The following is a 16906-nucleotide window of genomic DNA, read 5'->3' as shown; positions in this document are numbered from 1 at the left end:
TTGGATGTTTACCTTATAGGAAGGTGATGGGCAGTTAAAAGAGAGAAATTTTTGTGTGATAATTGTGCATGGGGAAAATGGGGCAGGTCAAGAAGTTTGGCAGCATCTTCCTTGTAAGGCCCAAACTTTTTGGTATGGTCTACAGCAGCCTTCACCATGTGGCCGTCTATTGAATACAACTCTCATCATCACAATCAGCATTCTGTTCTAATAAGGTTTCCTCTATCTCATATCTCCAGATGCACTAATTGCTATTCGGCCTTCAAGGTAATGGACACTTTATATCTCTCATGGTATCTTTGAAATCCTTCCTCAGTCTCTTGTTTGTATACAAGAGCATGCTGAACTATAGCACTTCTCACACGTTTTGCTGTGAGTTTCCACTTTCAATGTCTGTCTTTTTCAAATATACAACAAGCTCACAGATAGCAAGAAGCATGCTGCTTCACCTTGAACCTGCTTAATATTTAGCCTAACAGAAAGAAACACTCAACAAAGGCTATATGAAGGATGTGAATAACTGCTTAGATGAAACAAAGCATTTTAGGTACACAAGATTGTCAAATTTGACATCAAGAATTAAAATTAGAATAATTTATATGTGAACTTTGAAGACACAGTAAACTGTGTACAAAAGTTAACAGGATTATTTGTAGTTTATCTTTCTATAAAACACAACTCGAACAAATTATCAAGATGAAATAGCTAAAAAATATAGTTCTGTGCTGACATAGACTAGTACACTTAGGATATTACTTAAAAAAATATGATGTTGAGCTTTAATATTTTTGATATTTTTATTGAAAATTACCCATAAAGACATTCATTTGCAGTAAATTGACATTATTCAAACTTTTACTTTTTGCAGAAGAACATAGTATCTCTGAGTATCATAGGCCTTATAATCAGTCTCTGATAGAACCAAGAATATAACAGGCATCTCTCAGTATGTATTAATCACACTATGTGAAATATTTGCCATAATTTAAAAAAATGGGTATCATCTTACAAAGTAAATTCTATGCTATCTTAATTATCAAAAGTCTACTTTGACTTTCAAAAGTAAAATGTAGCATCAATGGATTTAGTAATAACACTGCCCTATGATTTTGAATATTAAAGGTGCTGATCACAATTCTTTATCAATCAATACTAACTTCAAGTTAAATTTGATCATGAAAATGCAATCTTTGCTCAAAAAATTAAAATACTATCTTGGCCATGAGTTTTGATTCACATTTCAAATGTAAAATTTCAAATATATAGGTATCATTATTTGCCTAAAAAGTCATTGAAGTTATAAACTATTATAATGTAAAAAAAAATCAAAACATAAAACATGCAGATAGGAAACCTAATAATCACTGAATTTATATTTTAATAGTTTGTTTCATTTTTAATGTTTTGAATGTATAACTGACGGAATATATTTTTCCAGTCAACACTCTTATGGCCCCTTCGGATGGTGTTGGAGAGGGCTTTCCCTGGAAGCCTGATTTTGAGGGACACGTGATCTTTCCCAGGAACACGTGCAGACACTTTGGCAGTCGGTGTGGAGGATGAGACAGTGCTAAAAGTGGTAGAAGATATATCTTTCTGGCTAGAAGTGTGCTTACTGTGGTCTGAGTTTAGAGAAGCGTTTATACAAATATCTTCAGCAAAACATACATTAATAGTATGAATGTTTTTTATATCTCTTTTTTTACAGTGGATGTTGGCATAACAACTGCAATAAAAACTTTCAGAAAATTGTAGCAGGTCTTCAAGTGTGGGTTTCCCATGTATGGTGTATTTTCCATATTTCTGCCTTTGAATAGAAAAATTCATTGGGTTCAGGTGAAGATAGTCGGTTGAATTCCAGTGTTTCCTTGTACACACTCCTTCCTCGTGGCACAACACTTGGCTACACATTTTGGCTGCTAGAGTGACGTTGATTATATAAGGATTCAGTATAGTATTCAAGTAATTGCTTAGGTTCATGCAAGATTGCTGTAAAATCATAAGAAGATCAGATTATTAAGATCCAAGTGAGTTCATATGTTAATTAATTTACTATGTTAAGCAATTTTTTTCATGGAATTCTCCAGGCAGGAATACTGGAGTGGGCTGCCATTTCCTCCTCTAGGGGATCTTCCCAACCCAGGAATTGAACCCAGGTCTCCTGCATTATAGGCAAATTCTCTATCATCTGAGCCACCAGCGAAGGCCAAACAATTTCTAAAGAAGCATACACATAAAAACCAGACTCAGTAAGAGTAGGAAATATTTTTATCTTTCTTTACTTTAATAAGCAAGACAATTCCAACTGTTCTTTGTAACATTTGTAAGTTTCACATGCTATTTCATGTCACTAAATAACTAATGAGTTGAAGTTTAATATACCCAGCCTTGGGCTTCCTCAGTAATTCCTACACTAACAGGGGTGGAAGTGTGGGTGGAGGGATTAGAGCATGGGGTCTGGAGTCCTTCTGCCCAGTTTGGAGTCACAGATCCATGAATAGCTAGCTGTGTGAGCTTGGGAATCCCTTGAGCTTTCTTCGTTTCCTTTCTGGGTGACCTTGTAGAAAGTAATTAAACTGGCTATGACTCAGCTTCATCATTGCAAAATACAGATAATTATAGCACTTACCTCATAGAGTTATTGTGAAGATGAAAGGATGCAATGTATGTAAAACAGCTAAGCACAGAGCCCAAGATATCATTGATTACCTCTCAAAGTATAATCAATATAAAGTACAAATAAATGTAATAAATATCACATTTGTCAGATATGTTCGGGCATTGTGAAGAGTGGTTTCTAAACTGCTAGCTCAAAACAACTAAACAGGTTCAACTGAGTTTTTTGTTGTTAGTAGCCAAGTTGTGTCCCATTGTTTGTGACCACATGAACTGTAGCCCGCCAGGCTCCTCCGACCATGGGATTTTTCAAACAAGAATAATGGAGTGGGTTGCCATTCCCTTCTCCAAGGAATCTTCCCAACCCAGGTATCAAACACATGTCTCCCTTGTCTCCTGCATTACAGGCAGACTCTTTACTACTTAGCCAACAAGGAAGCTCTCAACTGAGTATATCTTAAGTGTTATGTATAATTCAAGTATGGTTGAACCATGATAGCTCTTTTGAAGATATACTTATTTGGCAGAGTATGAGTCACTAAAATGATTCATCTTGAAACTGATATTTTCCAAAACTGGAAAACTGTCCTTTTCAAAACATGGAAGGTAGTTGCTTTCTTTCAAGATCAACAGTTCCATTGAGTGAATTGGCCGGTTTGTTTGTGGTAGGTTGGCAGGCAAGTTGAGGAACCTTGGCAGCTTCCACTTGAATCTATTTCTTGTTACCTTCTTGAAATGACACCATCAGTGGCAGGCAGAATAAGAGCCTTCCAAGGATATTCATTCTCCAGTCCCATGGAACCTGTGGCTGTGTTACTTTACATGGTGAAAGGGGCTCTCCAGATATGATTAAGGTTGTGGATCTTGAGATGGGGAGAGTCTACAGCCAAACCACCCTGAACGTGACTGATCTCGTCTGATCTTGGAAGCTGAGCAGGGTTGGGCCTGGTTAGTACTTAGATGGGAGGAGATGGGAGAATATCCTGAACCATCTGATGGGCTCAATCTAACCACGAGTCCTTAAAAATGTAGAAACTTTTTATATTTGGATTTTTAAAATGAGCTGGGAGAAGGAGGACAAATACAAAGGTAAGGGACACTCAACCTGGCATTTCTGGCTTTGAATGTAGATGAGAAGACCAAAAACTAAAGAATACAGTGACCTTTTGAAGCTGGAAATAGCCGTAACCATAGCCAGTCAGAAAATAGACATCTTGATGCTACAAACACGAGGAAATGAATTCTGCCAGCAACCCAAACAAGTAAATGAGGGTCTTTCCGTAGAAAGGGATGTAATCCTGCTGATATCTTGATTTTAGTGCATTAAGGTCCATGTTGGACTTCTGAAGTACTGAATTGTAAGATAATTTTCTGCTGTTTAAACCACTGTTGCTATTTTTATGGCAGCAATAGAAAACCTCTTAATTCTCCAGTAGCTTTACATAGCATTTAGAATACAATTCACTTGTATACTGCCTGCTGGGGCGAAACCTCTCCTTCCTCTTGTCCAGCCCCCTTCACCCGCTCGGCCTTGTTTCACAAGCACTGCAGGTACTAGTTGTTTCTCAAGTGTGGCAGGTCCATTCAAACTGCGCTTACTGTCCCCTCTGTCTAGAATTCTCTTTCCTCTCATTTTTAACATAGCTGACTACATCTTGTCATTCAGATTGCAGTTTTAATTAGATAAGATCCTTTTCAGACACCTTTCTTATCCAGTTTCTCACAACTATTTTAATTTTCTGCATAGTACTTATCACATAAAATATTTTTGTTGTTTTGTATTGTTTCTATCCCTCCAAGATTCACAAAGGCAGGGACTTTATCAGTATTATTCAACATAGTAACACCAGTATCAAGAATATATAAGGACTTATTCCAAGATCAGATGATATTGGAGTTGGGTACAGAGACAAGAACTAGATGAGAAGAGGAGAAAAAGAATGAGAATGTTGGAGAATCATTAGCCTGCACAAGATGTAGTCTTTGGAAAGATCTAAACCTGGCTCTCTAAGAGAAAAAAAATCTGTTTTATAGCGTTTCTAAAGACCCATGGTGTAAATACTCCTACCATGGCCCATTTTAAGCTACCAACCTGACATCACTGAGTGCAGAGTTAGGAATCAGGTACCCCACCATTACACTGATGGAAGTATGGTGTGAACTACATATCACTATATAATACCATTTCCATTTATACAGGCACAATAGATGTAAATAACCCTAAAAGTATAAATAATAGGAAAATAAATAATCGATGCTTTTTAGTATTTATTACTTTTGTTTTTAACATAATTTTATTCTAAGCTTTCATAATTTAATTTTTAATAATGACTGTGTTTAACAAACAGTTCACAAAATTTCTGAATATTTATCAGGTCTCATGAATTGGGACCAGAAGAAGCTGGCCCGGTCATAGCATTGGATCTACTAAGATGGAATGGAAGGAATGGTTTGCCTACATTCAATAGCCATTGTTTTAAGTCAATTCCAGTCATTGCAAGTAAACCTGCAGTTACCAGTTTCTCAAGTTGTCAGTGAATCAGAGGAAACACAAGCAATCCATGATTCTATTGATTTCCAATGACATAGGAAAAAGCAAAGTAATGCCAGAATTAACATTCAAAATGATAAATTTGGAAAAGTAGCAGAGATGTGCAGCATAAAGTCCATGGGGAACAATTTCAAGACAGTGTTATTTCAATCCAGTAGAAAATCATCATATTAAAACTGAAGGACTGTCCCTGGGTAAATAATACTGGAGGTGATTTAAGAGTCATAGTAGAAGAGTGTGAATCTAAGATTAAAGTGCAATTAAAAACAAAACAAATGTGACAATTGACTAGTTTGCCATGTCATCCTACTAATCGGAGAATGCCTGATTTATTCCTCATCAGAGTTCTTAATTTTAAAAGAAGGAGTTCTTAATCTTTAAAAAATGGAAGTCATATAGGGAATTTATAAATTGTTCCATCATAGAATTACCAGGATCCTGGAGAAAGAAGTTTATAGATTTGAGAAAACAACTAATAAAAGTTAGAAATATTCTTAGGAGAATTATAATTCTTAAATAATTTTCTGACATATAAAAGATTTTGCAAAAAGGACATATACCTTTCTCTGAACTTAGTTTCTATTACTTCCCTTAACTGGTGATCAAACCAGAGACAATAGAATCTACTAAATGGGTTGTATGGCTCAGATAACCTTGAAAGAATTTCACAAAGCCAAATATCTTTATAAATGAAGGGAAAATATGGCTAGTCTATCTGAAGGACAAGATATCAAAAGATCTCTTCTGGTCTTTAGAGTATAAGGTTTGTTCTCTGTACATCCTAGGATAAAACCTCTGAGCCAAGAGCTTTATTAGACACCATGGCACCCACATCACTAGTATTCCCACATTGATTAGAGAAGGAAAAGTTTAGCTCTAACTCAGCAGTGTCCATGTAATAGCTTTACTCATGCTTTGAGTCAAGAATATTGAAGAGGTGAAAGATTAAAACCTGACATGGAAAATTGTTTTAAAAAGATGAGAATAAAGGAAGAGAGAAAAGGATTAGGTTGTGATAGTTAAAAGCTTTTTGAATAAAATGCATTAGGAGAAAAGTAATACAATTATATAGTAGAGAAAACACCAAAGACCACATAAGGAAACCAAGACTGTAGTCCTGTTTTTGCTACTTCTTAGTCATGTAGCCTAGGCAATTTCAATTAATCTCATCAAACTTCTGTTTCCTCGCTGGAAAACAGCCTTACAATACAACCACACAAATGGTAGTTTGATTTAGCCACTATTAATTGAGCACCTACTACTGTGTGCCAAAGATCATGTCTATTTTATTATTCAATCCCACAAAAACCCTGAAAAACATTAAAAGCAAAAATATTTTCATCTATTTCCTACTATTTCAACTTACCTTAGTTAGGCTTAAGTTGAAGCTTCCCCACATTATAATTCCAGAAGCACCTAGAGCAATGCTCTCACCAATTGTACTCACAAGGTCATCCTGGCAAAGGTGAAGAGTTAACAGGGAGGAATAAAATGAAGTGTTATACATCAGACAGTAACACCAAAGCCAAGAATGCTGACCCTACAATAATTATGTAGATATTTCTCCACTATTCATTTCTATCTTTTAAGCCGCCACTGCCTACTATAACAAAAATTCAGATTTTCTGCTATTATTTTAATTACTTCTGACAAGAGAGTAGGTCTGTAAAATAAAAAAATAAATAAAAAGAACTGAATTAATACATTATCTATATTATGAAATCCTCCATGGTTGCTAAGACATTATATGATTACATTAAAATGAAATATAGTCTTATTTATTTTAAATCCATATAATGAGGCAGAACTACCTGAGTGCATATTTCCTAAAGATTGAAAAGTGAAAGCGAAAGTGTTAATGGCTTAGTTGTGTCTGACTCTTTGAGACCTCATGGACAGAGGAGCCTGGTAGGCTACAGTCCATGGGATTCTCCAGGCAAGAATACTTAAGCGAATTGCCATTCCCTTCTCCAGGGGACCTTCCTGACCCAGGGATCAAACTTGGGTCTCCCGCATTGCAGGCAGATTCTTTACTGTCTGAGCCACCAGGGAAGCTTAAAGGTTATTAAACCTAAATTTCACTCCTTTCAAAAATGATGTTCAATTCCACTAAATGCCACTAAATGCAGACAATATTCCATAGCCTTCTCTCCTTGATTTTCTTACCTGAGAAAGGAATTTTGAAGACATATCACTAAAAACTGGACGGGTGTATACAAAAACCGGAAGTGGACTTTTAACATTGGCAACTTTAGACAATCGAATGGCTTCCTGAACACGATTACGAACAAAGAGTCTAGCTTGTGGAGAAGATTTTAGCTTGGTATTCAAATAAACAGAGGGGTAAAGGGCAGTGCTTTCCTTCCACAACCAATTGAGTGCATCATTTCTTCTTTTCTCTTCATCAAAGCAACTTCCATTGTAATTAGCTTGGTTATAATGATGATTGTAACAATCAGGAAAAAGATAATAACCCCATAAGTGGTTTGGCCGAAGAAACTTTCCCAATTTTAAAGTCTCTTGCATGAAGCTCTTTGCTGCCTTTTCAAAATCCGCTTTCGCTCTCTTGGTAGCCTCTTTCAAAGTAAAGTGTCTATTTTGTTGCAGAACCAACTCAATAGACGCCTTCTTGTAAACATCTTTAGGTTTCCAGTTTCTTACCCAGGTAGGCCTCCAGTTTTCCCAGTCAATGACCGCCAAGCCCACGTTGTCGATTGGCATGTAATAGGCAATGTCTTTTTCAGCTTTGTCCAAATGTATTTTTAAGGAAGCCACCTGAGGAATTCCACCATTCTTATGGACACCTGTTCTTTCATTTATCTTAGGATAGTAGCCAAGCCTATCAGCATAAAATAATGTAATAGGTTGTCCTGTAACATCTTTTTGGGGGCTTCCTACTAAGGAGAAGAGGCCCAGATCTGGAGGCATGCTAAATATTTTAGCACAATGGTTAGTTGGGGCATTCCAGGCCCACAGGAAAGGAATATTTGGAATGAGAGGGGGTGCTGTAAAGTTCAAAGCCAAACAACATGGAACCAGAAGGAAGGTGAACACTGCCTGGGGTGCTCCATTGGACCCAACAAAGTTCCTAAAAGAGATATGCTGGTGCCTTAGCATTCCCACTGCAAAAAGTAATGATTTGCACTTTTTTTCTCCTGCACACTTTGGTTTATCTAATATTTGATGTAAGATATAAACACAGAAGAGAAAGTATGGAATGAAGCCACTTTGATGGATAAAAATGTATAATGATGATATGTATTTAAATATTATTCTTCTTGCTTCTTGTTTTAGCAATGTTTTGCAAGTTGCTTCATCTGTAACTGAAAAAAGAAAAAAAGAAATGTAGAATATATTGTTATACTCATTTCTGAATAAGAGACTGTACGCTTTACCAAGTTCTCAGCTTCAAGTGCAGGGAGTTTAATTCAATGTTTGAAAATGGAAGACTCCTGTGTTTGAATCCATAAAATCATTTTCTATGCATGATATAGATCATTTCTTATGTATGATACAAAACCTATAATAGCTAACCATTTTCTAGTTGTTCCAATCATTATTGAATCTACAGAGAAGTGAATGAAGCTATTTTTCCTTTTGCTTTCCTAGTTGTGAAGAATGCTGTATCAAGCAATGCCTTAGCAAAAGACTGTTAAGTAAAAATAAATTCCAAGTTGAGCCTCTTAAGCTTGTTTGTTATTTCCTGAAAGACCACTTTATAGTGGTCTGCCAAAAAAAAGTAAAAACAACTTCAGAGAATTTTGAGGTTTTATATATATATATATATATATATATATATATATATATATATATTTGCTTTTTAAGGGAGGAGGAGGCAAAAATCACTTCTGCCAGAGGTAATAATGCTAAAGTTTGCTTGAAACTATTAAATCAAACAACACCTCCCACTGAGGGGTAAGTTGAAGTGCTATTTAGAATGATGCTCCATCAGATGTCAAAGAAAGTGAAAGTCAAGTCCCTCAGTTGTGTCCAACTCTTTGCAACCCCATGGACTGCAGCCTACCATGCTCCTCCATCTATGGGATTTTCCAGGCAAGAGTACTGGAGTGAGTTGCCATTTCCTTCTCCAAGGGATCTTCCCAACAAAGGGATCAAACCCAGGTCTCCCGCATTGCAGGCAGACACTTTACCATCTGAGTCACCAGGAAAGCTCACTCTACTGTATGTCAAAGTAATGTCCAATCATGTTTACAGTTGATAAAATATCTTATGAGATTATATCTTCCACTGAAAGAACTGGTTCTGGTCTTGCTTAATAAAAGCGACATATGAATTTTGTTATTTTATAGCCTTTGATAATTGAGATTATAGTGTCATTCTTATTGTCACAGCATGAAATGTTAAGGTATATTTTGTGGTAAAATAAAATAGTCAAGGATAAGAAATTAGCTATGTGTTATTTAAAACTTAGTATCTGCAAAAATTACCTATAAGAAGGCATATTTAAATATGCTACATTTCTAGGAGAAAACTAGAATGTCTATTTTAATTAGATTAGTAGCATATGCTATATAAAGGTACAATGAGAATTGTACCATTTTTTCCCACAAACATTTGACCTTACCATAGCAAATTATCCACTTATCCCCATTTCTATAAAAGGAATTACTCTAAAGAGGACATCATAAACAGAATAAAATAAAACCCTAAGAATTGTTATAGTCTCATTCTTTGAAGATAATGGATTTTTTTCCCCCTTAATGTTTAGAACATATAAAGGAACTAAAGATTTTCACAGTTTAAGCCCTTCTAAACTTCCTTATTTAGGACCTAGATAATCTTCACCTAAAATAATGGTGGAGGAAAAACTAATTCCTTCCAACTACCAATTACCAACACAAATGCCTGAATGGTAGCTAGTGAAACAAGTACATGGAACTAAGAAAGGATCAGATGTCCCTATATCTCAGTGAAGGAGTAAGTTAGGCTTATTGAAATAATTAACATTCAAACCTAATTTCCACATGGTCATTTTATATAAGGAAAACATGGGACAGAATGAGCCTATTAGGAAGAATTCTACCCACAGAAATCTTCAAAAAAGAATGGACATGTGTGTCTTCCTTCTGAAGAAATAATGAAAGAGAGCAGATTGTTAAAAAAAAAAAATAGACACTTCTATCCTTGAAAATTGTGAATCTAAAATTTAAAAAGTAATAATGTTGTTGACATTTAAAGAAGGCTGGTACTCTACTGGGTTTAACATGCCCCTCCCAACCCAAATACACTTCCACCTCAAACCCCAGAATGTGACCTTACTAGAAAACAGAGTCTTTGCAGATAAAAATAATTAAAGATATTAAGATGATATCAACTTGGATTTAGAGTTGGACCTAAATCCAGTGACTGGTACTTAAATAAGAAGAAGAGAGGACACAAAGATAGAAAGATACAGGGAAGAAAGCTGTGTGACTATGGAGACTGAAATAATGCAGTTATGGACCAAGGAATGCCAAGGATTTCCAGGAGCCAACAGAAGCTAAGAAAAACCAAGGAAAGGCTATTTTCTGGAGTTTTGAGAGGAAAAATGGCCCTTCTGACTCCTTGATTTAGAACTGCTATCCTTCAGAATAGTGAGATAATAAATTTCTATTGCTGTAAGCCACCAAGTCCTTGGCAATTCATTATGGTAGCCCTGGGAATCTCATTCTAATCACCAAATGTGAAGAACAGATTGTAATTTCTACAAGTCTGTTTTCTCAAACTGGTTTCAAGAGAAAGATTAGTATATTTATATGTATCAGGAAGTAACTCATTTACCCAAACTGACCTAAAAACAACAAACCAGTGACAGACCCAGAACCTGCATCTTTCAGACTCATTTTGTGGAATAAAACCTTCTTGAAGTCTTCAGAGTTTAAGGGGAAAAGGAGAATTCCTTCATCCTTTGGGCCACCTGATGATTGTCAACATAACCTCCTCAAATGTCACTGTTTCACACATAGCAAGGCAACTGGTATCTGTGTGAGCCAAGGTAATGATCAGAATCCAAAGCACACAAGGCCAGAAGACTCACTTGAACTTGAATGCAGGTTTGAGTCCCAGAGATGAGAAGAGTTCTAGAGAAATTTAATATCTCTGGGCAAATAGACAGACAGTTCAGAGACTAGGGTGTTAATATATAAGTGGGAGAAAAGAAAGGAAGCAGAGATAAACAGTTTTAGGTCTAAAGTACAAAGCAAGATCTCAAAATCACAGATCATAGATTTGTAGTCAAAGACTTAAATGAATCCCAGCTAAACTGTTAGCAGAATCTTAGGGATTCTCAACATTCATTTCTGAGGCCCAGTTAGAAGAACCTGCATAATTCCAGAGCAATATGAGTAGGAAAGGTACATTTGGGCTGGCTGAGGTTTTAATTGTCCCAAATACCTCTCAACATACTCAGGGCCTTATTACCTAAAGATAATAATAAAATCAGCCAATCATGCATGCAACATTCACTGAACCCCCATAGTATGCCAGGTACTGTGGCAAGCAGTAGTAACAAAGAAGAAGAAGAGGGGTGAGGGGAAGGAGAGGGAAGAGGAAAAGAAAAAGAAGGAAGATGAGATGAAGAGAAAGATGATAGCACACACTTGCTGACAGGTATTAGGAATGCAGAAATTGATGGCCAGATGTGAAAAGCACAATAGTGCTTTAGGATATGTCTAAAGCACCATGAGAGTCAAATACCAAAGATCTCTGGGTAGGTGAGCTATGGCTCCACACAGAGAAGAATGCTCAAGCTGGACAAACCCAAGTAGGAGTAGGGGCTGGGAATGGAAGCAGGGATTAGATACAGAGGAGTAGTGTTCTGAGCAATATATTCAATAATCCAGTAGGGAGAAATTTGAGGACCTGAGAAAGAAGGATAATGTTGACAATGAGGAGGCTCAGATATCATACCAAGGGTTTCTGACTGTAGCCCTTAGGCAAGTGACAGAATAAATGAGAATGCAAGATGTGTGGAACTATGGCCAAAGTCAAAGGTCATATCCTGTTCTAAATGAACATCTGCTATTTGGCTTGAGTTGTTTGGAATGGTGCCAAATCCTTCAAGGTTTAATACGAAAAATTTTTAAATGTGGACATTATTTTACATTAGGACAAATGTCTGTATGTATAAATGTTGGTAGTGTTCAAACATTGTGGAGAGGGGGTAAAATATATCAGCTAACAGAGCTTTGGGTTGTCTATCAGGGATCTTTGCTCCAAAATAGTGTTTTGTTAGGGTAGTGACATGATCAGATTTGTTTCATAACAATTATTATAACCATGCTATATAATAATAATTGTTACGAAACAAATCTGATCATGTCATTACCCTAGAGATGCAAGACAAAAGGAGTAGAAATAAGTTAGAGAGTAGAAGAGTAATAGGGGGATTTCCCTGGTAGTCCAGTGGTTAAGACTGCACTTCCAATGCAGGAGGTGAGGGTTCAGTCCCTAGTTAGGGAGCTAAAATCCTGCATGCTTCATGGCCAAAACATTAAACAGAAGCAACATGGTCACAAATTCAATAAACACTAAAAATGGCCCAGATCAAAAAAAATCTTTAAAATTTTACATTAAAAAAGAAGAGTGACTCTGGGGGAGAGGGAGAGGGTGGGAAGATTTGGGAGAATGGCATTGAAACATGTATAATATCATGTATGAAACAAGTCGCCAGTCCAGGTTCAATGCACTATACTGGATGCTTGGGGCTGGTGCACTGGGACGACCCAGAGGGATGGTATGGAGAGGGAGGAGGGTTCAGGATGGGGAACACAGGTATACCTGTGGTGGATTCATTTCGATATTTGGCAAAACCAATACAATATTGTAAAGTTTAAAAATAAAATAAAATTTAAAAAAATAAAAATAAAAAAAAATAAAGAGATAATTTAAATCATCTGGGATAGTGTCAGGTATTAAGCAGACACTCCATAAATGGAAGCTACTGTCATTGTCATTGATATTTACTTGTACGAAACCCACGTTGACTTCTCTGTGGTGAAATAAACCCAAGAGTTTAATGATGTATGTAGAAATGTGTGAAAACTGTCAGTAAGGGTCCAACTGAGCCACCAGGAGGGCTTTGTAAGATGCAACAGGGACTGTTCACTTGCATGTCTGGTGTGGCCCAGTGTGTTCAGCTCAGTTCAGTTCAGTTCAGTCACTCAGTCGTGTCCGACTCTATGCGACCCCATGAATTGCAGCATGCCAGGCCTCCCTGTCCATCACCAACTCCCGGAGTCTACTCAAACTCATGTCCATCGAGTTGGTGATGCCATCTAGACATCTCATCCTCTCTCATCCCCTTCTCCTCCTGCCCCCAATCCCTCCCAGCATCAGAGTCTTTGCCAATGAGTCAACTCTTCGCATGAGGTGACCAAAGTATTGGAGTTTCAGCTTCAGCATCAGTCCTTCCAATGTACACCCAGGACTGATCTCCTTTAGGATGGACTGGTTGGATCTCCTTGCAGTCCAAGGGACTCTCAAGAGTCTTCTCCAACACCATAGTTCAAAAGCATCAATTCTTTGGTGCTCAGCTTTCTTTATAGTCCAGTGTGTAGCCACAAGTAAACCAGAAGATATTTCCTTCCCTTTTTTTTCTTAGATGCTCAGCCCTCAAGTGGCTTCTGGCAATCGCCTCCTCTGAACCTCAGTGATAGAGATGTTCTTCTTTAAAAGTTCAAAAATCTAAGAATAGTTTTAACTACAAATAAAGTTTCCCTTTTACTAAAAAAAAAAAAAAAAGAAGAAGAAGAAGAGTGATAATGACTGGAAAAGAACAAGACAACAGCCATTGGTCACCAATTGCATTTGGAAGATTAAAGAAGCTGGTAACTTGAGACTCCTTGGTTTCTGGCTTGAACAGTTAGAAGGGATCAAACTGAATCAAAAAGAGTCACTCAGTCTCTTTATCCCCATAATTCTCCGTTTGTTAGAAAAATAGTAACAAACTTGATAAAGATAATGGTAGTGAAATTTCCTATAAAAAGTAAAATATCTTAGATATCTTAAATATTTTAAGCTGTTTTTTAGATGTCATTTTATGCCCTGTTCAGATCTGCTACAAAATAATTTGGGTTGGGGAAGGGTGACTAGGTGGGAAGGAGAAGATTTGAGTTTAGGTGGAAATGATTGGCCATGGATTAATAATTGTAGAAACTGGTGATGAGGATATGAAGGCCAATTTTTTCTACTTCTGTGTATGTTTAAATTGAAGGAGATGAGGATGTGCCATCTTCAAATATGCCCCTTCAGCGTATTGATGATTTTGAGCTGAAGATACTTGAGAAAGAGCAAGTATAGGAAAGCCTTTCTGATCTCCCTATTTCTACCTAAAAGCAGGACACAAAATTTTCCATAAGAAAGATGCCCTCTTTGGTACCAGAAAGATAACATTCTTATCACTGGCAATGGGGAAACAGTGCCAAGATAAAAATCTCCTATATTGTCTATGGGTTTCCTTTTACGTCTTCTTTCCTTAGGACCTCCTCAGTCTCCATTACTTCACAGTCCCCAGATCAACCAAGCATGATAAAGGCACTGTTACAATACCCAGCAAACAGCCTCTAGCCTCATGATACTATATGTACACACACACATAATATATAAATTATATTCATAAAAACTCTGGGAACCATTCTTTAACATGACAAATAAAAAGCATAATTCCAAGTGAAGCAGCAGTTCCCAGATGTATTGCCCTCATAGCACTTATACACTAACCATATCAGAAGGGCATGTGCCCTTTCTGAACTGTTTAGTTTATCACTTCAATGCAAAGGCTGACTTCTACCTCCAGTAACAAGTAACCATGAATCCAAACTGAATTCTGAGTAAACTTCTGAAATAAGAGACCAGTGTAATATCCTCAAAGCAGAAAAATCCCCAAAGCAGGTTCTTCTTTTAAAGCAGAAACTTATGTTTTCAGGAAAGAAAGGTGCTTTCAAGCAAGACATTTTTCCTAGAAAATTTCACATTAAACTGTGATATTTTATAATGTAACTTGGCCAGAAATAGATAAGGTGATAAACTTGGCTCAATAAGAGAAGTTAGTAGCATTTTTGCTGGCATTCCATCAACTCCTTTTCCTTCCCCATTCCTATCATTATTATTACTATTATCATCAGCATTTCTTATTATTGGTTCCTTACACTTTGTCTCAACTTTGTCAGTTTCTCCCGCAGGTAAATTTTACACAGGTTGGAGATCCTCAAGACTAAAAAATATTGCTAATCCTTAATCTGTGTATTCCCTATAAAGCACAAATAAATGCAGAAAAATTTTCCTCCTAAAGTCAAAGATGTAGCTTTAAAAACACAGCACATTATACAACTTTTAATTTTTTTTTTTTTTTTTCACAGAAAGGCATACCTCATGTTCCCTATCAGGCTACGCAGGAGAAATTTGAAAAGACTACTTACTTTTGAAGCGAAATTTAAGTTTTCTTCTAAAAAGTCTTTAGGTCAGAAACAGTTCCAGATAATCTAATAGGTCTGCAGTATTTAACCTGCTGGATGATAAAAGACAGCTCTTCGCCCAGTCAGTTAAAGAAAGACTTAATTTTTTGAGATGTTATTGTGTGATGGGGGAAAGGGGAATTTTGTATGTGTGGGTGTGTGTATTTTGTATGTGCGGGTGTGTGTATTTCAATATGTGTGTTTGAATTCCAGCAAATTCAAGTGCCTTCCTAATAGAAAGAATTAGCCAGGATGATAAGTTAATATAAGCATGCTATAAATGTTTCATTGACATTTGAAGTGAGTTTAAGAACCCAATGATAGAACAAACTCTTATGGCAGTTGTTTTGATGGTTAAACATTTTGTATATAATGACAGATTTTTGCAGTGTAATATAGATGAAGAATCAACTTTAAGACACTGGTTTCAAGGAAATATAGCATTTAGTTCAAAGTTAATCTTTTACTACAAAATTTAAAAAATGAATTAGACTGAATATTTTCAAAATGATGAAGAAAGCCATGTTTGATATTTGTTAGCCATAGGAAAATAATTTTCTGAGTTCTGTTTTGTTCCATAAGGTGGGACTGGAGCGGGAAGAAGAGAAAAAGAAGAGTCAAATAAATAACACAGTTCCTCAAAAGAAGTCCCCAAAATCTAATTTTATTTAATTGCTGTAGTGGAACAAAGAGATATAATTTATACATGCTCATCTTATGCAATAAAAGCTTGTCCCATTGAGCCATGGCATAATCAGAAAGTAATCTAGTTAAGAAGCTAGGGAGGCGGCCCTAAGATAGCGAAGGAATTGGACGGGGAGACCACTTTCTCCCCCACAAATTCATCAAAAGAACATTTGAACGCTGAGTAAATTCCATAAAACAACTTCTGAATGCCAGCAGAGGACATCAGTTCAGTTCAATTCAGTTCAGTCGCTCAGTCATTTCCAATTCTTTGCGACCCCATGAATCGCAGCACACCAGGCCTCCCTGTCCATCACCATCTCCCAGAGTTCACCCAAACTCACGTCCATCGAGTTGGTGATGCCATCCAGCCATCTCATCCTCTGTCGTCCCCTTCTCCTCCTGCTCCCAATCCCTCCCAGCATCAGAGTCTTTGCCAATGAGTCAACTCTTCGCATGAGGTGGCCAAAGTACTGGAGTTTCAGCTTTAGCATCATTCCTTCCAAAGAACACCCAGGGCTGATCTCCTTTAGAATGGACTGGTTGGATCTCCTTGCAGTTCAAGGGACTCTCAAGAGTCTTCTCCAACACCACAGTTCAA

The 16906-nt window shown here is 36.8% G+C and overlaps 1 protein-coding gene across 1 annotated transcript in view; it reads right to left on the bottom strand.

Moving 5' to 3' along the window:
• Positions 1-778: 778 nt before the first annotated feature.
• The window catches only part of LOC133246368 (hyaluronidase PH-20-like), a 34439-nt gene continuing 18311 nt past the window's right edge, over positions 779-16906 (bottom strand). Inside the window, exons 2-4 of the mRNA XM_061414584.1 lie at positions 7334-8490; positions 6534-6623; positions 779-1989 (exon numbers count right to left, since the gene is read on the bottom strand). Of these exons, the coding sequence (XP_061270568.1) occupies positions 1378-1989; positions 6534-6623; positions 7334-8284 (1653 nt within the window). The 5' untranslated portion in view covers positions 8285-8490 and the 3' untranslated portion in view covers positions 779-1377. The remainder of the gene's footprint in view (positions 1990-6533; positions 6624-7333; positions 8491-16906) is intronic.

This window comes from Bos javanicus, chromosome 4, assembly GCF_032452875.1.
Source record: "Bos javanicus breed banteng chromosome 4, ARS-OSU_banteng_1.0, whole genome shotgun sequence".
NCBI classification, from domain to species: domain Eukaryota; kingdom Metazoa; phylum Chordata; class Mammalia; order Artiodactyla; family Bovidae; genus Bos; species Bos javanicus.
Note: the sequence above shows the minus strand (reverse complement) of the source record. Positions and strands in the feature narration are given on the sequence as shown.